The 24803-nt window shown below is 40.8% G+C and overlaps 1 protein-coding gene across 1 annotated transcript in view; it reads left to right on the top strand.

Annotated features, from left to right (window-relative positions):
* Nucleotides 1-24803, top strand: part of ACE (angiotensin I converting enzyme) — an 806509-nt gene that overhangs the window by 428746 nt on the left and 352960 nt on the right. The window contains exon 8 of the mRNA XM_044055209.1: nt 23157-23380. Within this exon, the coding sequence (XP_043911144.1) occupies nt 23157-23380 (224 nt within the window). The remainder of the gene's footprint in view (nt 1-23156; nt 23381-24803) is intronic.

Here is a 24803-nt window from a genome sequence, read left to right as displayed (position 1 = left end):
GATAAGTGTGGAGTCCCATGCTTGCAGATCTATACATGTAATCAATTTCAAGGAGGCCCATCCCTTCTTCGGAACGGGAAAAATATAATCCTGGGTATGCATTGATTTTTATAAATCATTTGATGAGCATGAAGCATCCTTCTTGTTTTCCTATCTAATCTATCAAATATGTTTTGGGGCCAGTCAATCACTCCAAAAGTGTAGGTTAGGACAGGAAGAGCAAATTGGTTTATAACGTGGATTTTGTTCCTAGATGTCAACACTATTTTCAGGATTAATTTAAGTATTCTAAAGTATTCCTTACTAAGTGTTATTCACATTTGTTCATGTTTTATTGTTTATCCTTCATCAATTCCCAGATATTTATGCACTCCCTCTTGCTCAAGTTCTTTTATATCACATTATTGTCCCAAATTGATGTTTTCTTAGTGCTGCAGTTTTTCTGCTTTAAAGGTTGCTTTTGCACATTTATCAAGCCCAGATGACATTCTTATATCATCTGAAAACATTTTAACAACTTGCAGTTGTACGTTCAGTTCCTCATCTGATGAGCTATACAGTTTCAGATCATCAACAGAGAGAAGATGAGAAGTTTTTACACTTTGATGTTTTCTAGGAGCCAAATTACAGCCATGGCCTAAGCTAAGTACACAGCTTAATGGGTTAAGGGCAAGACAGAATAGCAGCAGTGACAGATAGTCACCATGGAATATCCCCCTTTTAATTTTTATCCCTAGAATAATAATTTGTCCTTTATCATGGCCTAATTGCAAAGTGGTCTGCCACTGTTTCATGATCATTGTAATGTAATTGATCAGTGTAGGGTATATCTTTTACATTTTTAAGCCCTCTTTTATCCATGAATGTGGGATACTATCAAATGCTTTTTTGTAGTCAATCCATGCCATACTTAGATTCTTCCCCATTTTACAGTTCTCCAGTTTGACTTTATTTAACAACAAGTGATCCTTTGTTCTATATGACTTTCTTTTATTGTTCTTTTGTTCTACTGCCAATATTAAGTTTTCTTCTAAATGACTATAACATCCGTCAGCATCAATTCCAGTGTATAGTTTATCAGTCGTCGGAAGACAAGTTATTGGTCTGTAATTTCTAGGGCAGCTTGTAGGTTCATTCTTAAGTAGGAGCATTGTTTTTCCTGTTAGCCAGGTTGGTGTCTGTTTGGGGTGCTCAAATAAATAGTTCTTACTCACGGCTAAATCTTCCTGCAAAGATGTTAATACTTTTAACCAGAAGTTAGGTACTGCATCTAGGCCTGGGGTTTTCCAGTTAGAGGCTTTTCTTAACTTTGTTTCAATCTCTCTGGCTGTTACTTCATCCCATTTCATATCCTGTACCTTTAAACCTCTTATTCTTTCTGTTACTTCTTTTGTCCATTTAGCATCTTTATTATGTTCCACAGGATCTTCATAGATACTTCTCCAAAATGTTTTGATTTCTTCTTTTTTGGTGGTCTTTCAATTCATTTTACCTTATTTCCCAATTCTTTTTGGGTTATCAATAAATTTATTCTTTTTTGTTCCACCTGTGCTGAGATTTTTTAGTTTGTTATTTGCGATAGTGCATGATAGATCCTGATCTGCTCCAATACTGCGCATTGCCTTTATCACATCTATCATTCTAAGTATTTTTGTTGATATGTTCTCTCTTCCATACTCTTCCAACAGTGACACTTGTCTTAACTGTTTTATAGTTTTCTCTATTCGATGCTTTCATGATGGTATTCGATTTCTCCTCTTCCTTTCCCCTCACTACCCTGTGTTCTTGTGGTAGAACTTTATCAGTTATTAAATTAGCTGCACATTAATATATCCTGTTTAGTTCTGTTATATTGCATGGATCTCTATGGACAGTCCTAATTACTGTGGTCATTTGTTTTATCAAACTTCTGACATTTTGGGTTTATTGACGTTCTGCAGTCTATTTCTTTCATTGATCTTAATATGTCTGTCTCTATTAAGTCAAGCAACTCTTCTCTTAGCTTGTTTTCTTCTAAACTGAGGGTACATTTTTTGTTTTCCATTTCCTGTGGCCATTCTACAGAAAGTTCTATGGCACATTCTCTTCAATTTCATTCTGTGCCACCCATTGCTCTGTCATATTGGAACTCACTGGTCTATCACTCCTCAACATTAACTGCGTCAGAGTTTTCACAGTTTACTATTCCTTCCCTTGCTGTCCAGCTTCAAGTGAACGTTTATACTGGTTTCCTGTGGAAGCCTCCAAAATATCTTCATATGGCACCTGCCCAACTGCTTCCCATTCCACTGGTTTCCCCTTAATTTGCATGTCCATTGCTCTATCCTGTTGTGCTGCTTTCTGAATTAGATTTTCTACACTGAATCCTTCACTTCGGAGGTACTCCATAACCTCAGTTTTTATTTCTTAACTTCTCAATTACTAATCTCCTTTTCTACTTTTCGTCTTTGTCTTCTTATTTTTTGTATTGTAAAGTTTTCCATGTCCAGATTTCTTCATCTGTATTTCTCTTCAGATATCTTTTGTACTGCTCTTTTTGTATTGATTAGTTTTGCATTCTCCTTTGTAATCGATATCACATATTAAATCTCCTTTTCTTTCCCTTGTCCATATTTCTTCTTCAGATGTCTCCTGATCTTCTTGTTTCTCCTTACTTTGGGGACTAATTCCATCATGCTGTGATATATCTTGTGTTAGACCTTCTACATCAAATCTTTCACTTCGCAGGCATTCCATAACTTCAACTTCTATTTTTTTACTTCTACTTTATTAATCTTCTTTTCTACATTCCCCTCTTTGTGATATTTTTTTTATTGTGAAAATTTCCATGTCTGGATACCTTTGCCTGCATTTCTCTTTGAATATCTTTGGGGCTGCCTTCTTTATATTGATTTTATTTTATTTATTTTATTTTTATTTTACATTTGTTTACTGGGAAAGTCCGACTGGAAGAAGGTCCATTTACAGAGGAGGCCCGGGGAGAAAAGCTCCATAACATAACAGTACAAATACAACAAATGACAAAAAAAATTCTGTACGGAGGCATATATACAATCAGAGCTCCATGTCTTTATATAACAACACATAATCCACAAATGACAGAAAATTTCTATACAGTGGTATATATACAATCAAGGAAATTTTTTTGTATCTTAGTTTGATTTGAGCAACCTTGGTATATATATATATATATATATATATATATATATATATATATATATATATATAGATATATATATGTATATATATATATATAGCATAACTTTGAATTCCCATTTGGTAGTACAAAGCATAAAGATGAAGGAATGGAATCTGGAAAATAATGCTATTTGGGAGATATGTCATAGCGTGAGAAATAGTTTGTAGGATAGTAGTTCCTGATAGGGAGTATTTGAGTAGTACAGAATAGCTGAGGTAAGCAGTGAGGAGATGAGGTGTGGCAAGTTAGGAGGAGAGCAGAAAAGATTTTATGTGATACAGGGACAGAGCCATGATTGCAAGAGGTGAGACTTTAGTGATGTCTTGAAAAGTGAGATGGATGGTGCAGAGGAGATACTTTGGGGGAGGTTATTCCATTCCCTAGCAATGGTGTGGGAGAACAGACTTTTCCCTGCAGTGTTATTGGCTTTGGTTATGCAGTGCAGGGTTTTGTTGGACGAGCATAGAGGGTGATTTGCAGAATATCGGTTTAGAAGTTGGTTTAGGGCTGGGATTTTCTTAGGGTTCCTTATTATGATGAAGGCAAGGACTAATTGGTGACAGCTAATTAGTTGAGGGAGTTCTAACCACTGTAGTTGCTTTAGGGCAAGACAGTGAAGACTTCTAAAAGTGGAGTTGTTAGCGAATTTTACAATTTTATTGTAAAATGACTCTAGTTTGTTTAGCTTTGTTTTCCTGATATGAATTAGGATTGGTGATGCATACATTAGGGTAGACAAGAGGTGGCTTTGGGCTAAGGAGATTCTAGCTTGGTCTGATAGGAACTATCTGTGTTTGTATAGGGTTCCTAGTGTCTTATGTACCTTTGTGATGATTTGTGAGATATGGACATTAAAGTTTAGATTGTTATCTATTTCAACCCTGAGCAGCTTAGTGTGAGGGGAGGGGGAGATTGTGGTCCCATTTTTGGAGGTGATAGTGAAGGTAGGAGGTGTGGATTTGGATTTATCGGGGGTAAAAAGGAGTAATTTGGTCTTGTCGGGGTTTAGAATGAGTTGGATATCGGTAATCCATTGTTTCACAGAGCAGAAGGATTCTTGGGTAAGCTTTTGAAGAGTGGTTATGGATGGAGCTGAGCAGATTAGGGTGGAGTCATCTGTGTACTGTATAAGTGATGTATGCAGGGTGGAAGTATGCAGTTTGTTAGTGAAAATGGTGAATAGTAGAGGACCCAGTATTGATCCTTGTTGGATGCCTATAATAGTTGGTAATAGAAGAGATAGTGTACTTTGTCATTTAACTGATTGTTCTCTATCGGAGAGATAGCTTCTAAACCATGAAGAAGTAGAGGGGGTGAAGGGTAAGGTTGCCAGAGTGTCTAAGAGTAGGTTATGGGAGACCATATCAAATGCTTTTGATAGATCTAGGAATATGGCTGAGATGAATTTGTTGTTGTTTCTTAGATGGTTAATCTGATTAGTAAAGGAGAGTAGAGCAGTGGTTTTGCTATGATTTGGGCGGAAACCATGCTGTGTGGGGGAGAGGAGGTTATGGAACAGCCAGTCAGGAGGAGAAGGGAAACAGTTGCACCACACTTACAGTCTCACATAAAACAGTCATACATGCACCAGCAAACAACACACATAAATACTCAGAAACATACTTGGAGGCTCTAAATGAAAATCTGCCTAAGCAGCAGAGACCTCCAAAGCAGACATCCAAGCAACCTCCACCCTCAAACAAAAAACACGTATCACATACTTCACAAAGTCAGTGTGCCAAGCAACCGCAGCCCATAAGGCACAACAACACACCCAATACACTAGTAATAGGTGACTCTATAGTCAGGCACACTGACGTTCCACTCACTAGACTGAACAAGGAGAAGGTTACTGTGAGCTGCCTGTCGGGTGCCAGGATCCGCCACATAACACAAGCACTCAGGTCACTCCAAAACAAGTACAAATATGACTCTGTCATTGTACATGTTGGTGTGAACAACTTGAGACGTACCTCCCTGGACTACATGAAAAGAGACATAGAGGAGCTCTCTGATCATGTAGCCCAGGCCGATATGACACTGACCCTGAATAGCATCTTGCCCTCACCAAGAATGATGCCACAGTATGAGGAAATAATGATCAGTTTTAACAATTGGCTAAGCTATTGGTGTGATTCAAAGGGGATCCGGTGTCTGTCAGCCTGGGACGACATGCTCGACAAGCCATGCTGCTTCACCAGAGATGGCTTGCACCTCTCACCCTTAGGCTTTCGAATACTGACCAAGGTTCTTGCCACCCCCAAAGTGCCTTTTTTAGGCAAGTCTCAAAAGACAAACCCGCCTCCATAAACAACACAAGAAACCAAAAACTGAGGGTAATGCTACTCAATGCCAGAAGTCTAAACCTCAAAATGCACGCACTCGAGGCACTCCTTAGCATGGAGCAAATCGATATCTGTGCAGTAACAGAAACCTGGTTCAAAGCTCCAGAGAGCACCCCAGCACTACCAGGCTACAACTCATACCATAACCTTTTGCCCCAGAACCTGGACCGAAATACAAAAGGAGGGGGTGTATCCATTTTCATAAAGGATACCCACACCTCCAGGTTAGTAGCACAGCACGAGGCCTCGGAGACCATCCATGTGCAACTAACAGTGGGCAAAGCTGCTTTTCAGATCGTAGCCTGCCTTGTCTCAGGACCCCCACTCAGCATTCCTGAGAACACTGGAAAATATAAAGGTCCTACCAAACACCATGATATTGGGAGATTTCAACTACACAAACATTGACTGGGAGAATTACTCAAGTACAAACTCCCTTGCCCAACGCTTCCTAGAGTTTATAAACTCAAACGCCCTGGAACAGCTGGTCACCACACCCACTAGAGGTGACAACATACTGGACCTGATCATCACCAACATGGGGGATCAGTGCTCCACACCAGAGGTAAACCCCTCACTGGTAAGATCAGATCATAAACTAATCACACTGGACATCCACATCCCAACCCCACCCCCAGTCAAGGAAACCACTGTGAAAAACTTTTCAAAAGCAAACTTCACACTTCTCAAGACCAAGGTGGAAAATTTCAAAGCCCCCTTGATAAAGGATAATGCTACCCAAACCGCAGAATCCTTTACAAGTGCATTCTATGAGCATCTGCAGGGATGCATGGATCAAGCCATCCCAAGTAAAACCAAGACTCACTCCTCCAAAAAGAGGAAACCAGTCTGGTGGTCCCCGGCCATAAATAAGCTATACAACAGAAGGAGGAAACTACTACATGACAGAGCAAAATCCCAAAAAGGAAAGGCATCCCTGATCAGTATCAGCAAGAAACTACTATCCCTCATAAAATCATCCAAGGCCAGTTCAAAAGAAAAATTGCCAAAGACTCTAAAGATAACCACAAAGCCTTCTTTAGCTATGTCAAAAATTTAGGTGGCAACTCTCAGATATGCTCTGAGCTAGTGCAAAATGGCTAAACATACACTGAACCAACTGACATTGCCAACATCCTGGCTGACAAGTTCAGTGCAAACTTTACCCCACCCCCACCCCACACCCCCAAAACGGCCCGTGTCCATCCCAGAAGAATGCGGAGCCCCAGACATCATGGACATGCAGGTAAAAACAGCCCTCTCCAAAGCTAAGAACACAGCATCAATGGGGCCAGATGGTGTCCCAGGCTGCCTCTTACATGAGCTCCAAAAGGAGCTAAACCCTCACCTAATTTCACTGTTCAGACTCAGCCTTACCACAGGCTATGTACCTAAAGAATGGCATACAGCAAAAGTCATCCCGCTCCACAAAGGTGGTGCCACAACAGAACCTGGGAACTATTGCCCTATAAGCCTGACTAGCCTTGTCTGCAAAGCTATGGAGTGAATCATCATGGAACTCATAAACAGAGACATTGGGAACCTCCAGACACTGGACCCTACCCAATTTGGCTTTGTTAAAGGCAGATCCTGCCTCCTAAACCTAGTTGGCTTCTTTGAAACAGTTACCAAGGCCATAGATGAAGGGAAGGTAGTCCACACAGCCTACCTGGACCTCGCTAAGGCCTTCAACACCATTCCCCACTCTGGCATCATAGACAAGCTCCCCAGCTTGAACATTAACCCCTATGTCATGAGATGGGTGGCCAACTGGCTCACCGATAGAACACACATGGTCAGAGTTGCGGGTGCCATGTCCGACTCTAAATCAGTTACAAGTGGCGTCCCACAGGGCTCGGTCCTGGGTCCCCTCCTGTTCGGTATATACTTCTCTGAGGTACAGGCAAGCAAGGGAGGACAATGGCTGACCAAGTTCACAGATGACTGCAAACTGGGGGCCATAATCATCTCTCCAGCTGACACAGACATCTTCCAGAAGGGTCTTACAGAGACAGATACCTGGTGTCAAAACCATGGCCTCAAGCTGAATGCCAAAAAATGCATAGTCATCCCCTTTGAAAAAAACAACGTGCCCACGAATTACCACATAGGTGGTAATCCACTAGGTACGGAAAATGTAATTAGGGGCCTGGGGACCCAGGTAGATAGCAACCTCTCCTTTGATAATCACATTGCCAAAGTGGTTAGAAATTCCTCCTATGTAGCCCACCTAATCATGAAAGGGTTCACCTCTAGATCAAGAGAGGTCATTGTCCCCCTCTACTCATCACTCATTAGGCCCATAATAGAGTACAATGCCCCATTTGGCATGTACCTTACTCGACACCTGCAACAGCTGGAAAGACCACAGAAGTACCTCACCAAGAGGATCATGGGCCTCAAAGAGATGCCCTATGCAGCTCGACTAAAGAAACTCCAGCTCTACTCCGTTGCTTACCACCTGCTCAGAGGTGATCTCTGCCTGACGTATAAGGCCATGTCCAACCCGGAATTAATAGACATGCTCCACCTCAAGAAAACCAAATCCTTTAGAGCCACACTCTCCAGTGAATTAAACCTCAGCACAACAAGCATTTCTCCCCGGGCCTCTGCTAAAAACAGGATCTGTGGAACCTAGTCGGACTTTCCCGGTCAACAAATGTTAAATAAATAAAATAAATAAATAAATAAAAAAAACAATAAACAGGACATGCTTGAGGGATAGATTCCTGTCCCAGAGACTTCCCTCACTCTGGAATAGAATCCCAGTTTATGTTAGGCAGAGCCCCTCGCTGACTCTCTTCAAGAGGAATCTTGACAAGTGAATGGAAAATCGTAAATTTACCCCTGGGATCACTTCAGTGGCCCTTCTAGACAGAGGCCCAGGAAACTAATTTAAAAGGGAGGCGAAAGCCAACAAATTCTGGCTAGGCTTATAAATGCCTAGTACCCACCTATGAACCTATGAACCTATAAGAAGTGCATTACCTGGGTGTGAATACATTTCTCCAGAAGCTTGGAAAGGGGAGACAAGATAGCAATTGGCTGGTAGTTTGTTAGTTCATAGGAGTTTCCACCTTTGTGAAGGAGAATTATATGTGACACTTTCCATAGATGGGGTACGTAGGTTTCTTGTATAGAGCAGTTTATAAGAATTGAGACAGGGTAGACTAGTGATTCTGCAGCTAATTTTAGAAATTTTGTGGGTAAACCGTCTGCTGCGGGTGTGATGGGTTTTAGTTTAGAGAGTAGCTTTTTAACTGAAGAGGTTGGTATAGGTGAGAGTGTGAAGGTGGGTATGTTAGTTTGTTCTACAGTTGGGGTGGGTTTAGTGTTCTTGTTGGATAGTTGGATAGATAGTGCGGGGATAGATTCTGTAAAGTGATGGTTGAATTCTGAAGCTACGCTATCATTATCAGAATTGTTGTTGGGAGATGGAGTGGTGGTTTTGCCCAGTTTTAGAAGGGTATTGATGGCCTGCCAGAACTTTTGGGGGTTTCTAGAGTGCTTGTTTTGGATGTCTAAGAAGTAGTTCTTTTTACCTACCTTTGTTTGGGTTTTTGCCTTATTTTGTAGTTCATGATATTTCTGTCTGTCTTGGATAGTGTTATTCTTTTTCCAGTTTTTCAAGGCATTGTCTCCGGCTTTTATTAAGGCTTTTGTTGTCCTATTTAGCCATGGGGCATAGTTAATTTGGCTCGCCTTTACATAAATATTGACCATATCAAATCTCTCTTTCTTTCCCATGTCCATATTTCTTTTTTATACTTTTCAAAAATATCTAGGTTTTGTTCTTTATATTTTTGCATTTCCTCAGATCCTTCTTTTTCCAAATAGATCAAAGTTTCTTGGTCTATATATTGTTTTTCACAAATCTTTTGTATTAATGACCACAAATTTTTATTTGAAGCTGTTGACAGTTTTTTTTGTGGAAGTGTTTTTCTTTCTTCTAATTTATCTGTTAATCTTTTTGTATATCTTGTGTCTGGAAATTCTGGGCTTTTTGCATAATAGTAACAATGCATAATTTATTTCTTATTCTCAATAGTCCACCCTGTCTGTTCTTTGACCCATCAGTTTTTGTGATTTTTGTGGACTGATGCTTTCTTCTATGACAGGAAGGCCATCTTCCCCCTGGGCTTGGCCTGGCCTCATTGTAAGAACATTATCCTATTTTGAAGATTCTACACTGTAATTTTTTTCCAGTCCTGGCACCAGTGCACCTACCAGGATTGGGCACTTTTTTATCCTGGTTCTTGTGCACCCAACTATCTTTTTTAATTTTTGACGTACTTCTGTCCATGATATATGCTGTATAAATACAGTCTATATATCAGTGTTGCCTTGGTGAAATTTTGTGAAAAACAATGTCTTCTTTGAAGGTACTCACCAAGACTTGAGAATGAATTCAATTTCAGCAATACTACTCTCCTTTTATTGTTGACTTTTCATCTCTCCATTCAGACCTAGGAATAATGGTATTGCAAGTTCTTGCTGATGTGTTCTTAGGTCATTATTACTAATTCCATCTCTTCCCTATGCTTTGCTTAGATCCAGTTTGCATGGTTGTTTTTTCAATATAATCTAATATGAATTCTGTGTCATGTGGATGTCATTAGGACAATTCATCACCCCTTTGTGGAGCCAAACTACATTGCATAAGATTTTGTAGATAAACCTACAATAACCTGTTATGTTTGAGAATACATTTTTGAATCTATACAGTTTATCAATCTGTATCTCTTTACTCCTTCCACATCTTATGTATCTATACAATGGTTTCCTATTATGCTCAATATTGTCATATATATTTTCTTCAATTCTTGATTTTGTCTCACACTATGTTTAATTTATTTGTCCAGCTTGTTTATTTCAGTTTTCAAAGTTGTAGTCTTTTCCATTTCTTATATTTGTTGCCTCTCATATTAATCAAGTATCTTGTTCTCATGGCAATATATTCTTCTGATGTTGTGTACCTAGACTATGATGTTAAATATATATTTTTTTATTTTTTTGCATTCAAACAATTTATCTTTCAAAACGTTCTTCATTCCTTCTGCAGTTTTCCCACTGAATGTATCACTCCAATTAGTTTTACATAGTGACGGTTTTGCTTCCATATAATCTGTTATTAATCTTTTGTGCATTGGTTTAGATTTCAGTTTGTCAGAATTATCTAGCAACAAATTAACCTTTATAACCCCATGATCACTGCACATCCATGGTGGTAAAACTTGAAATGAACAGTAATTTCTTTAGGAACACAAGCAATGTCTAGTATGTTCTCTTAACTGGTAAGCCTTTTTATAGTCTGAAGCATTGCTATTCCTGGGCTTACGTTGTGAATAATTTCCTTACTAATGTTGTTGAATCAACATTATTCTAGATTTTGGTAAATTTATGTCCCCAGCCACTATTATTCTTCCCTCCTTTATTTCTTAAAAGAAATGTATGAATTCCTCTAGGTCATCAGCACTTGATTTTGGTGATCTATACACTCCAACAATTGCTAAATGTTCCAGGGTTGTCTTTATTGTCACAGTTACACAATCTATAAAACTGGTGTTATCACTGACCATGTAATAATCACAGGCCTCATAACTATCTTTAATCCCTATCATAACACCTCCACCTGATTTTTGTTAGAATGTCTGTTACAGTAAAAACATTTGTACCCTGACAGAACTGGTTTCCAGCCATTGTTCTTTAATCATGTTTTGCAAACAATAGCATCAATCTTGTGGGAACGCAGCAAATTTTCCAATTAAAAAAAAAATATTATTAGTGTTCCTAGCATTAACAACCATCAGAAATGCATTAAATGTTGCTATCTGTGAACTGTTAAATTTTCTACCTGTTAAATATCCTGCCTTGTGTTTGTCAAATACTGCAAAATATCTGCTGCAAAAATTCTCTCCCCTGATCTTGACAAATGCATTTCATCCTGTCAGAACACGTGTGCCCAAAATTAGGCTTGCATTCTCTACAGATTTCCATTTTTTTTTAAATGGGACATATTTTTCATGTAAGTATTTACTTAAAAAATCTTTTCATTCACAGTGACCTGACTCTCCTTTCTATATGTGATTTGTAAAAAATACATACTAAGTAACACCTCTACAAGCTATGCTATCTAAGAGGGCTGTACGTTACTTGCAAACAGTCAGAGTCCTTGCGGATGAGGTCATTTGTACCGACATGAATAAAATAGACTCATACTTTCTTACATTAAGGTGTTCTAAGGCCTGTCTCACATCCATTATTTTTGCTCCTGGCAAACGTAACACTATTTGATGTTCATTATCTTCTCTGCAAATATAAGTATCAGTTCATCTAATAATCTAATCTTCAATTACAAGAATACCTTTTCTGACCAGATATAAAGAATCTTCATAGGGTCATAGGTAGATACTAGGCTATTAGCCATAGGGCCTATATAAGCCTAGTCAGAAAGGTACCCTGGCTTTCACCACCCAAGAAAATTATTTCCCTGTGCCCCTGTCGAGCAGAGCCACAGAAGTGATCCCCGAGGTGAATTTCCCATTTCCCATCCAATCATCAAGATTTTTCTTGAAGAGTGCTAATGAGGAGCTTTGTTTGACATAGAAAGGTAGTCTGTTCCAGAGTATGGGAAGTCTCTGGGACAGGAATCTATCCCTCCAGCGTGTTCTGTTTATTGTGGTGACAAGGTTTAGGTCCCTAGAGCATGTAGCTCTAAGGGATTGGGATTTCTTTAAGTGGAGCATGTCCAACAGCTCTGGGTTTGACATAGTTTGTATGTTAGGCAGAGATCAGAGATAGCGGCCCTAGGTCAACTGGTGCCCTAGGCAAAAGGGCTCCATGGCGCCCCCCCCACCACACTACCTGGTACCCCCATCCTGGTCTATCTACATCAAATAAATACTGGAAAAGCGCCCCTGTTTGACCGGCGCCCTAGGCGGCCGCCTAGTTGGCCTATGCCTAAGGCCGGCTATGAGGCCAGTAATCCTCTTTGTGAGGTATTTCTGTGGCCTTTCCAGTTGTTGTAGATGTCTTGTGAGGTACATACCAAAAGGGGTGTTGTACTCTATAATGGGTCTAATGAGTGATGAGTAGAGGGGAACAATGACTTCTTTTTTTCTGGATGAGAAACCTTTTGTGATGAGGTGAGCCACGTAGAAGGATTTCCTGACCACTGTGGCAATGTGATTATCAAAGGAGAGATTACTGTCCACCTATGTCCTAAGGTCTCTTATCACACTTTCAGCATTAAGTAGACTACCACTTATGTGGTAGTTCATGGGTACAGAGTTTTTACCAAAGGGGATGACAATACACTTTTTGGCATTGAGCTTCAGGCCATGGCTTTGACACCAGGCATCTGTCTCTGTGAGGCCCTTTTGTAGTATGTTCACATCGTTGGGAGTTTTGATTATGGCTCCTAGTTTGCAGTCACCTGCAAACTTTGTTAGCCAAAGACCTTCTGTGTTAGCCTGTACTTCAGAGAAGTAGATACCAAACAGGAGAGGACCCAGGACTGAAATCTGTGGTACTCCACTTGTCACTGGTCTGAAGTTGGATTTGGAGTCTGCTACTTTCACAGTGTGGGTTCTGTCCGTGAGCCAGTTGGCAACCCATCTTGTGACATAGGGATTTATACCTAGTTTAGTGAGCTTATCTATAATTCCAGAGTAGGGGATGGTGTCAAAAGCCTTGGCGAGATCTAGATAAGCTGTGTGAACCACCTTACCCTCATCTATGGCTTTGGTGATTGCTTCAAAGAAGTCAATCAGGTTTAGGAGACATGATCTGCCTTTTACAAACCCAAACTGGGTAGGGTCCAGTGTTTGGGGATTACCAATGTCTTTGTTTATGAGTTCCTTGATGATACGTTCCATGGCCTTGCAGACCAGGCTTGTCAGGCTAATGGGGCAGTAGTTCCCGGGGTCCATCGTGGCTTCCCCTTTGTGGAGTGGGCTAACCGTCGTGGTGCACCATTCAGTGGGTACAAAGCCTGAGGTGAGGCTATAATTGAACATGGTACTTAGGTAGGGTGCCAATTCATTCTGTAGTTCATGTAGAATGCAGCCTGGGATATTGTCAGGTCCCATGGATGCTGTGTTCTTGGCTTTGGAGAGTGTGTTTTTTACCTGTGCAGCCGTGATTACAGGAACTTTGCATTCTTCCGATATAGAGATGGGCCCTCTAGGGGGTGAGAGGGGGGTAAAGTTAACAATGAACTTATCTGCCAGGATGTTGGCAATATCATTTGGTTCTGTATATTTAGTGCTACTGTGCTGTAACTCAAAGCAGATATCAATGTTGCCATTGAGATTCTTGACATAGCTATAGAATGTTTTGTGGTTGTCTTTAGAGTCAGTGGCAATTTTGTTTTCGTAACTAGCTTTGGAGGATTTTATGAGGGATCTCAGCTTCTTACTGAGGTTGACCAGAGAGTTCCTCCAGTCATTGAATTTTACTCTTTTTTGCAACAGTTTCTTTCTTCTGTTGTAGAGTTTGTTTATGGCAGAGGACCACCAGATTGGCTTCCTTTTTTTTTGGAGGATAGCATCTTGGTTCAGTTAGGGATAGCATGATCCATGCACTCATGTAAGTGCTTATAAAGTGCATTTGTGTAGGATTCAGCAGTCATACCTCTATTGTCCGTCTGCATGGGTGTCATGAAGTTTGCCACTGCTGTCTTAAGAAGTGTGAACTTGGCCTTGGAGAAGTTTTTTTACGGTGGTTTCCCTAATTGGGGGTGGGGGCAGGATGTGGATGTCTAGGGTGATTAGCTTGTGGTCGGATCTGACCAACGAGGAATTTACCTCTGCTGTGGAACACCGGTTGCCCATGTTGGTAATGACCAGGTCTAGGATATTGCTGCCCCTGGTGGGGGTGTGAATAACTTGATCCAAGGCATTGGAATTTATGAATTCCAGAAAACGTTGAGCAAAAGAGTTGGTACATGAGTAGTTTTCCCAGTTAATGGTGGGGTAGTTAAAATCGCCCATTATTAGGGTGTTGGGTTGTACCATAATACTTTCCAGTGTATCAAAAAATTAGGAGTGGGAATCCTGGGGCATGGAGGGGGGTCTGTAGCAAGCTACAATTTGGATTGCGATCTTGCCCAGAGTTAGTTACACTTGGATAATCTCGGATGCATTATGCTGTGCAACTAGCCTGGAGGTGTGGATATCCTTAATAAATATGGACACGCCTCCACCTTTCGTGCTTCATTCCGGGTTAGGTGGCCGAAAGGTGTGGTATGAATTATAGCCTGGTAATGCAGGGGTGCTCTCTGGAGCCTTGAACCAGGTCTTTGTCACTGCACAGATGTCGATGTTCTCCATTTTAAGGAGTGCCTCAAGTGAGTGCATTTTGAGGTTTAGACTTCTAGCATTGAATAGCGTTACCCTCAGATTTTGCTTGCTTGCTTGTACCAGTTATGGTGGTGAATTTGTCATTTGAACCTTGCCTAAAAAGGCACTATAGGGGTGGCAAGAGCCTTCGCCAGTATCCGGAATCCCAAGGGCGACAGGTGCAGGCCATCTCTGGCAAAGCATTGTGGTCTGTCGATCATGTCGTCCCAGGCAGACAAATACTGGATCCCCTTAGAATGACACGAGAAGCTTAGCCAATTGTTGAAGTCAATCATTTTGTCCTTGTACTGTGGTATCATTCTCGGTCATAGCAGGATGCTACTCAGGGCTAGGGTCATACCTGCCTGGGATACAAGATCAGAGAGCTCCTCCATGTCTCTTTTCATGTAGTCCAGGGAGGTATGTCTCAGGTCATTCACACCAACATGGACAATGACAGTGTCATATTTGTACTTGTTGTGAAGTGAGCTGAGTGCGTGCGTTATGTGGCAGATCCTGGCACCTGACAGGCAGCTGACAGTAACTTTCTCCTTCATTTTCTAATTTAGTAATATCTGCTCTCTCAGTTGTTACAAAGGAATGATCTTCATCGCCATTAGTCTTATTAACCCCACTGTTTTCATTGCTTATTACATTTCTTATCCAGCTGCGTTGCTAATTCCACAGCTTGAGCCATGTTGTCAATGTCTGTTTTTCTCCTCTTTTTTCTTACAGTAATTTTCTTCAATCCTTCCATATTGACTTTTGATTTCTTCCTCTTCAGCTGCCCTTGCCTTTTTTTCCTACCTTCTTCTTTGGAAAAAATGATGCCTTTTTCTGCAGACTGAAGGATTTCTGACAGAAAATGTTATCATTCCCTGTAATCTGTATGTTACTTAATAACACTGTGTCCTTTTTAGTACACATTCTCTTTGCTTTATAGACATTGATACATTTTTTTCTTCCTTATTATTTGCTGTGAACTTCTTCCTTTCTTTTTTTTTTCTTCTATATGCTCTGAATCCTCAGATTGCTGAATACTTGCATGCAGAACCTTTTCCCTCAGTTCTGGAGCATAATAGCTTACTCAAAGTGTTACAGAAAGGGTTATGATCAAGTTTCCAGTTATAGTCCACTTATTATGTCTTCAAGACATAGATATTAAGAAATTCCTCTTAAGATTGAGGCTGGATAGGTGAAGTTTGGCTTTCATGTCAGAAATACATAATAAAAAGTTAGAATTTTAGGGACATGATAATAGGATCATAGACCCATAGGCAAGTACTAGGGTAGCTGCCCTTGTGGGACATCTTAAGCCTGGCCAATTTCCACATCAACAGTTTTAAATAACTGCTACATACCTCATGCTACCACACAACTATTTTAATTGGTACTGTCAAACATAGGCAGCTAAACCTCCCTATGTAATACAAATACTTATAGGTTCATACTAGGCTAACAACCACCATGCATCCCTCAAAGGTGAGAATCAAACCTTGTATATTATGCCTGTAAGGTTACCACTTTAACCATTAAGCCAGTCCCCAGTCCCAGTGGGTCTCCAATCAATGTCAATATATGCTGGCAGTTACTGCAGAGGACTAGGGCAATGAACTGTTAATGATCTGTTTTCTGTAATCCAGGTTTGCTTTCCTCAGCTTCCATTTCCCTACTCTGTGACTCCCAGCAAGTCACTTGGCAGAGTGTAGTCCGGGATAATTTGGAAATCAGGCTAAGTTCCTCAGTGGTGGCCTGAACCACATGGCTTGTACCTACCTATGAGCAACTATTTGTTATGTGTTCTTAAAATGGATGTTAAGAAATTCAGCTCTCAAACTTATTTGTTGACATGAATTTCTTGACATCCTTCTTAACACCCATTTCTTGAAAACATAGCAGTCTGGTCCCAATTACAAACCTGATTAATCCTCTGTATTAATGTTCTGTTGATAATTGCAAAAGTATCCGTACTGGCACATGATTGACAGAGCCTAACAGTGATTCATGCAAATTTTGTTAAGAAGGAAGACTTGTGTATAGGAGGTTTATTTTATGTGAACAACTGTAAGATTTTTACCTTTTAATAAGTGGCTATATTTGAGCACCCCATGTAGTAGTAACAGCAGCATATTATAAACAGAGATGGAACAGAGAGGGGGGAACAACCATATCTTACACTATATGATTAACAAAGTCAGTATAAAATGACATTATTTCAATAAACAATGCATGGCTTATTATGTAGGCTGTGATGAGCACTGATACCACTGACGCTAAATGTGACACTCAGATGACAGGATACCACCCAATAACATCAAGATGGCTACTAGCAATGGAGTTTTGAATCCCACCACTAACAACCAAGGGTAAAGTAACAACAAGAAAGTTCACACAAGTCAGTATCAACAACTAGTTTATAAAGTACAACCTGGATGCAAGAATATAAAGGGAGCATGCACTGCTGTCCTGCGTATAAGCTTACAACCTTCAAACCCAGACTGGACTGCACACAGGCAACTTACATAGCTGGGTTTTTGGCCCAGCACTCTCACAGGCCTCTGCCTCACCACTCTGTAAAACAATGCTTTGCAGTGCCCCTTGTCTGCAGTAAACACCTTTCATACAAAGTATTATTTTCATACACATAAAACTATCAGTGAATGCTTGCAGAATTATATGCTTCCCACAGATATTTACTGGAACTGCCATGAATCTGGATGAAATCAGAGACTTCCAGTTACCTTCTGCTCTTAAATCAAGCCAAATATGTACTACACCAATTAATAATTCTTTCACTGGTAGTGGTCCTTAAGCAGTCTCATAGAACAGTGGTCTCCAACCCTTTTTGCACCAAGTTTCAAGTAAGACAATTTTCCATGGACTGGCCATCGTGTGCACATAAAAATAAAGCATAATAAAGTGCATAATAAATAATAATAAATACAACTCACCGTAATGCAGAATCAGTGGGAGCCTTGAGCTTGTTTCCCAGAAATGAGATGGGCCCGTCTAGGGGTGATGGGAGACTGACACCCAAAGTGTGCTCCTTATATCCAGTCTACGTAATTTCATTTTGGTTGCTGTCGTTGCAACAAACCCTGCTTCACAAAGATAGGATGTTGGAAATGGAAGTGGTGTTTTCAGTGCTTTAATTCTAGCAACTTTCTAAGTTTATAAGACCAATATTTAAAATCTGTCCATATTATCTGTGGTTATGTCCAGATTTATTGTGTACCAGGTTGAGATGTATTGTTGAGAGGTACATAAACCTAATGGAAACTTTTTTCTGAATCTAGTAACTTTCTAAGTATATAACAGCAATATTTAAAATCTGTCCCTATTACTTGTGGCTCTGTCATACCTCTCAACTGTCCAGATTTTTGCCTCTCATATTTTTGGTCTGTTCCTCATAAAATGTGTGGTTTTCTGGATTTTTGTGGTGAATAAGTGAGGACTGAAGCCATTAAATAATGACAGGCATTTGAGTTTCAGACTTCATATCCTTCAGAAAATGGATGGCAACACAACACCTTACATTCTATCAACTTTGTAAGTTTATAAGAGCAATATTTAAAATTCATCCCTATTTTTTTTAAATCTGTCACTATTATTTTTGGCTTTTTCCAGATTCTTGTGCCCAGAGGTTGAGAACTATGGGCTCTGTCCAGATTTATTGTGCGAGAGACTGAGAGGTATTTTTCGAGAGGTACGCAAGCTCTTAACTGATGCTGCTGCTGCCATGGGTCACTCTCACACTTCACTCTCTCTCTGTCTCTCACACACACACACACACACACACACACACACACACACACACACACACACACACACACACAGAGTCTGTTCTGCTTTCATACATGCATTCACTCACACATGCAGACAGAAACATATACACACACACACACACACACACACACACACACACACACACACATACACACACTTTTTTCCATTTCATTTATTTGTATTTTACACTCGCTAAACAGCAAAAGTGCTGCTTAGTGAGTGTAAAATAACAGCTCAGTTAATCTCTCAGTTCACTCTGTCATACATGCATACGCAGTGTCTTCTGCTTTCATACCGAGTGCAAATCTTAACATCTTTAACTCTGCCACATCCAGCTCTGACTCCTGCCTCTTTGTCAATGCCACTGTCTCCAACCCATATAACATAGCTGGTCTCACTACCCTCTTGTAGACCTTCCCTTTCACTCTTACTGGTACCCGTCTGTCACAAATCACTCCTGACACTCTTCTCCACCCATTCCACCCTGCCTGTACTCTCTTCTTCACCTCTCTTCCACATTCACCATTACTCTGAACTGCTGATCCCAAGTACTTAAACTCATCCACCTTTACCAACTCTACTCCCTGCATCCTCACCATTCCTCTACCCTCCCTCTCATTTACACACATATATTCTGTCTTAGCCCTGCTGACCTTCATTCCTCTGCTCTCTAGAGCATATCTCCACCTCTCCAGAGTCTCCTCAACCTGATTCCTACTCTCACTACAGATCACAATGTCATCTGCAAACATCATAGTCCACGGGGCCTCCTGTCTGATCTCATCTGTCAACCTGTTCATCACCACTGCAAATAAGAAAGGACTCAGAGATGATCCTCGATGTAATCCCACCTCCACCTTAAACGGATCTGTCACTCCCACTGCAGTCCTCACCACTGTCACACTACCCTCGTACATATCCTGTACCACTCTTACATACTTCTCTGCCACTCCCGACTTCCTCATACAATACCACAACTCTTCTCTAGGCACCCTGTCATATGCTTTCTCCAAGTCTACAAAGACACAATGCAACTCCTTCTGACCTTCTCTGTATTTCTCCAATAACACTCTCAGAGCAAACATTGCATCTGTAGTGCTCTTTCCTGGCATGAAACCATACTGCTGATCACTAATCATCACCTCCCTTCTTAACCTAGCTTCTACAACTTTTTCCCATAACTTCAAGCTGTGACTGATCAGTTTTATCCCTCTGTAGTTACTGCGGCTCTGCACATCACCCTTATTCTTAAAGATAGGTACCACAACACTTTTTCTCCACTCCTCAGGCATCCTCTGACTTTCCAAAATTTCATTAAACAATCTAGTTAAAAATTCCACTGCCATTTCTCCTAAGCACCTCCATGCTTCCATTGGTATGTCATCTGGGCCAACAACCTTTCCATTCTTCATCCTCTTCATAGCTGTCCTTATTTCCTCCTTGCTAATCTGTTTCACTTTCTGATTCACTATCCACACATCATCCAACCTTCTCTCCCTCTCATTCTCTTCATTCATCAGCCTCTCAAAATACTCTTTCCATCTACTCAACACACTCTCCTATCTTGTGAGTACCTTTCCCTCACTATCCTTTATCACCCTTACTTGCTGCACATCTTTCCCAGCTCTGTCCCTCTGTCTAGCCAATCGGTACAGGTCCATTTCTCCCTCTTTAGTGTCCAATCTCTCATACAACTCTCCATACGCCTTATCCTTAGCTTTTGCCACCTCTCTCTTTGCCATGCGCCTCATCTCCTTATACTCATGTCTACTTTCTTCATCTCTTTGACAATCCCACTTCTTCTTCGCCGGCCTATTCCTCTGTATACTCTCCTGTACTTCCTCATTCCACCACCAGGTCTCCTTGTCCTCCTTCCTCTGTCCAAATGTCACACCAAGCACCTTTCTAGCAGTCTCCCTTACTAGTTCTGCTGTAGTTACCCAGCTATTCGGTAACTCTCCACTGCCTCTCAGTGCCTGTCTTAACTCTTCCCTAAACTCCACTTCACAATCACCCTTTTTTAACTTCCACCATTTAATCCTTGGCACAGCTTTCACACTCCCCCTCCTCTTCTTGATCACCAACGTCATCCTACAGACCACCATTCTATGCTGCTTAACTACACTTTCCCCTGCCACCACTTTACAGTCTCCAATCTCCTTCAGACTGGCCCTCCTACATAGAATATAATCCACCTGTGTGCATCTTCCTCCACTCTTGTACATCCCCCTATGCTCCTCCCTCTTCTTAAAATACGTATTCACCACAGACATGTCCATCCATCCTTTTCGCAAAATCCACAATCATCTGACCTTCTGCATTCCTCTCCTTAACACCATACCTACCCATCACTTCCTCATCCCCTCTGTTCACTTCACCATCATGCCCATTAAAGTCCGCTCCAATCACTAGTCTCTCACCCTTGGGTACACTCACCACAACTTCATCCAACTGACTCCAAATTTTTTTCTTTCTCATCCATCGCACACCCAACTTGTGGAGCATATGCACTAACAACATTCATCATTACACCATCAATTTCGAGCTTCATAAACATCACTCTGTCAGACACTCTCTTCACATCTAAAACACTCTTGGCATATTGTTCCTTTAGTATAACCCCTACCCCATTTCTCCTGCCATCCACACCATGATAGAACAATTTGAACCCGTTTCCTAAACACCTGGCCTTACTTCCCTTCCATCTGGTCTCTTGCATGCACAATATATCAACCTTCCTTCTCTCCATCATATCAGCTAGCTCTCTTTCTATACCAGTCATACTGCCAACATTCAAAGTTCCTACCCTCACTGCTACACTCCTAACCTTCCTCCTCTTTTCCTGCCTTTGGGCATGCCTTCACCCTCCTCTTCTCCTTCGGCCAACAGTAGCTCAATTTCTGCCAGCACCCTGTTGGCTAACAGTACTGGTGGCGGTCGTTGTTAACCCGGGCCTCGACCGATCCGGTATGGAAATATGAAATTTTTGTGCCATAAATGTTGTGGCAGAATTTTTCCGCCGGATGCCCTTCCTGACGCAACCCTCCCCATTTATCTGGGCTTGGGCTCGGCACAAATAAATGCACTGGCTTGTGCATCCCCAGTGGCTGAACAATAAAATAAAATGCATACAGAATAACCCTAGTTCCAGATCTGCACGCTGCAACAGAAATGCTAACCCTTGAAAAGTTAATAAATGTTATGTACATATAGCTTCACGCAAACAAGACAGCAGCAACATTTATTCTTATTATTATCCTGTCTTTAAATATAGATCCTTAAAATGTGTTTTCCCCATCATCAATGTCCATTACATCATCATTCAGTTACTGGGAAAACAAGTCGTAAAAATCGTTCTTCTACATGACATAGAAACTATTACATTCACATTCCCATTTCCTTTCTTTGAATCCTGTCTCCCCTGGGGTCTTAGTAATATAGTCATTATAGCAAATGGAGCCCAGCAGAAGGGGACAGTTCCTGGTCTTTCATCTTTACTTGCTACATTAACAAGTGGAACCAACAGGTTTCAAAGATGTTCCCTGTTCTTGATATTCAGAAAGAAAAAAGTCCCATCTTTCTAGCCATGAGAACACCAAGACAGAAAAAAGAACCACTACATTTTAACTGTTTCATTTAACATGGCATTAACTCAGCTTCAAACTGCTTTTCATTTAGCAGGGCATTATCCCTGTCCGGTAGCATTGTAGTAGTGAGTGAAGGATGCAGCCGCCATGGGTGTTAAGTGCTTGGAGGCACGGTCAGCAGACAACAGGTGGTCATCACTGCAGTGTGCATTACCCCTGCACTCATAAATGCCAGTATTGCATTTGTGGTCAGAACTGTAGTGCTTAGCACTCTGTGCGTCGTATAAACTGTAGCAGCTGTTTGCTATACTTGCCACAGTTTAAAAGAACTGAAGCTATTTAGATGTATTGCTCTGTGCATTGAATAAAAAACTTTTTAGAACTGACAAACAAAGTGCTTTATTGCTCTACGTGGGGCATAAACTGTAAAATAAATGCAATACAAATAAATGGAATACATTTGTCAAAGTGAGAAAAACAAGTTTTACTTTCCTTAACCATATATTTGAAAAGGTTACATATGGGAAATGTTAAGTCAGTAACTGTCTTTTGTCAAAATTTATTAGACAAGCCACCTGGTCTGGGAGTTTTAAGGGTGAAAACAACAGATAGCAAAAACAATTTCTTCTTTAATATGTAGCTATAGCCAGTTCCTCTGCTCTGGATGTAAATAAACATTAAGAAGGTTTCTAGATTCTGCTACTACTCTTCATGTGAGGGAGGATTAGAAAGGTTAAAATTTCTTACAAGACATTAATTACACTTGGTTCACTGTGCCCCACTTTTAAGGCCACAGTTGTTTTTTTTTTTTAAAGAGTAATTGATTGAATGAAAAATGTTGTTGCATTTTACTTTGCATCTCTTATCTAAGACTCTTCCATTTGAATATTCTTTTCAGAATAAAACAATGCACCACTGTTACCATGGAACAGCTGTTCACAGTTCACCATGAAATGGGTCATGTGGAATACTACCTGCAGTACATGGATCAACCAGTCACATTCCGACAGGGGGCCAACCCTGGCTTCCATGAAGCGATTGGAGATGTTATGTCCCTTTCTGTCTCTACACCAAAACATCTGAAGGAAATTGGATTACTTGACCAGATTACCAGTGATCAGGGTATGTATTTTCCATATGTCATTACTGAAAGTAGGCTAGTGGTAAAGTAATTACATGTGTACATGGCATGTGTGCTTTTTTTTTGGTGGGGGGGTTTAAAGTTTATGCATGAATGTTATGTATTGAAACTTGCTGTTACAAAGCAAATAGCAAAGGAAATAGATGGCCTGCACATTCATTTATAAATAAATTGATCATTTCATGAGATCATCTTCATATGAGCCATGGAGGTAGAACAAAACATTAGCTAAGGTACTGAGCATTAATGCCTATGATAAAATCACAGCACTTTTCTACTACCATGTGCAGAACCAAACAAGGCACTCAACTTGTCTGCACTTTTGGCTATCAATGAAAATGTTAAGTGTGCTTACTCTGTTAAAATATTAACTAAATGCAACTAAATACTCTTGTTAATCATTGCTTACCATGGTGTACTTTAAACAAAAAATGACTGCAAGCTATAAAACTATGAAATCTTGGATAGAATGCTTAGGTTTTCAGTCCTTTGTTTGTTAATAAATGTAAAATTTCCCTTTGCTGTTGTCAGCAAATGTGGTGGCAGTACTGACTGGCTGATTACCAAAGTGTTGCCAAGGGGATGGAGACTTAAACAGCGTGAGGCCTGCTGTGCTTTCTTCAGTGAGGGATCAGGGTTCCTGCTTATTCTGCAGCTCCCTTGTGGAGACTTCTGTGGAGGACCTATGGTAAGAAAGTGCAATGGGGCAATGCTGGCAGTGTCTGTGTATAGGTTCATAGGTTGGTACTAGGCTATTGGCCCTAGGGCCTATACAAGCCTAGCAATAACAATTCCCTGGATATTTCTTCCCACAATATTTACTTCCCTGGACCCCTATCTAGCAGGGCGACTGACATGATCCCTAGGGTGAATTTCCTATCTCCCATCCAATTGTCAAGGTTCCTTTTGAAGACGGCCAAGGAGGCGCTCTGCTTACATGTATAGGCAGTCTATTCCAGAGTCTGGGGAGTCTCTGGGTCAGGAACCTATCCCTCCAGCATGTTTTGTTCATTGTGATGAAAAGGTGTAGATCCCTAGAGCGTGTGGCTCTGAGGGATTGGGATTTCTTTAAGTGGAGCATGTCTAACAGCTCAGGGTTTGACATGACCTTGTATGTTAAGCAGAGATCACCTCTCAGTAGACAATATGCCACAGAGTATAGCTGAAGGTTTTTTAGACGGTCAGCATAGGGCACCTGCTTTAGGCCTGTGATTCTTTTACTGAGGTATTTCTGTGGCTTTTCTAGCTGTTGCAGATGTCTTGTGAGGTACATACCAAATGGGGCGTTGTACTCTATAATGGGTCTAATGAGGGATGAGTACAGTGGGACAATGACCTCCTTTTTTCTGGATGAAAAGCCCTTAGTGATGAGGTGTGCTACATAGAAAGATTTCCTGACTGTTG

Source organism: Protopterus annectens, chromosome 13.part0 (assembly GCF_019279795.1).
Source record: "Protopterus annectens isolate FY-2018-M chromosome 13.part0, PAN1.0, whole genome shotgun sequence".
NCBI classification, from domain to species: Eukaryota; Metazoa; Chordata; order Ceratodontiformes; family Protopteridae; genus Protopterus; species Protopterus annectens.
The sequence above is the reverse complement of the archived record's forward strand: the minus strand, read 5'-3'. Positions and strand labels throughout refer to the sequence as shown.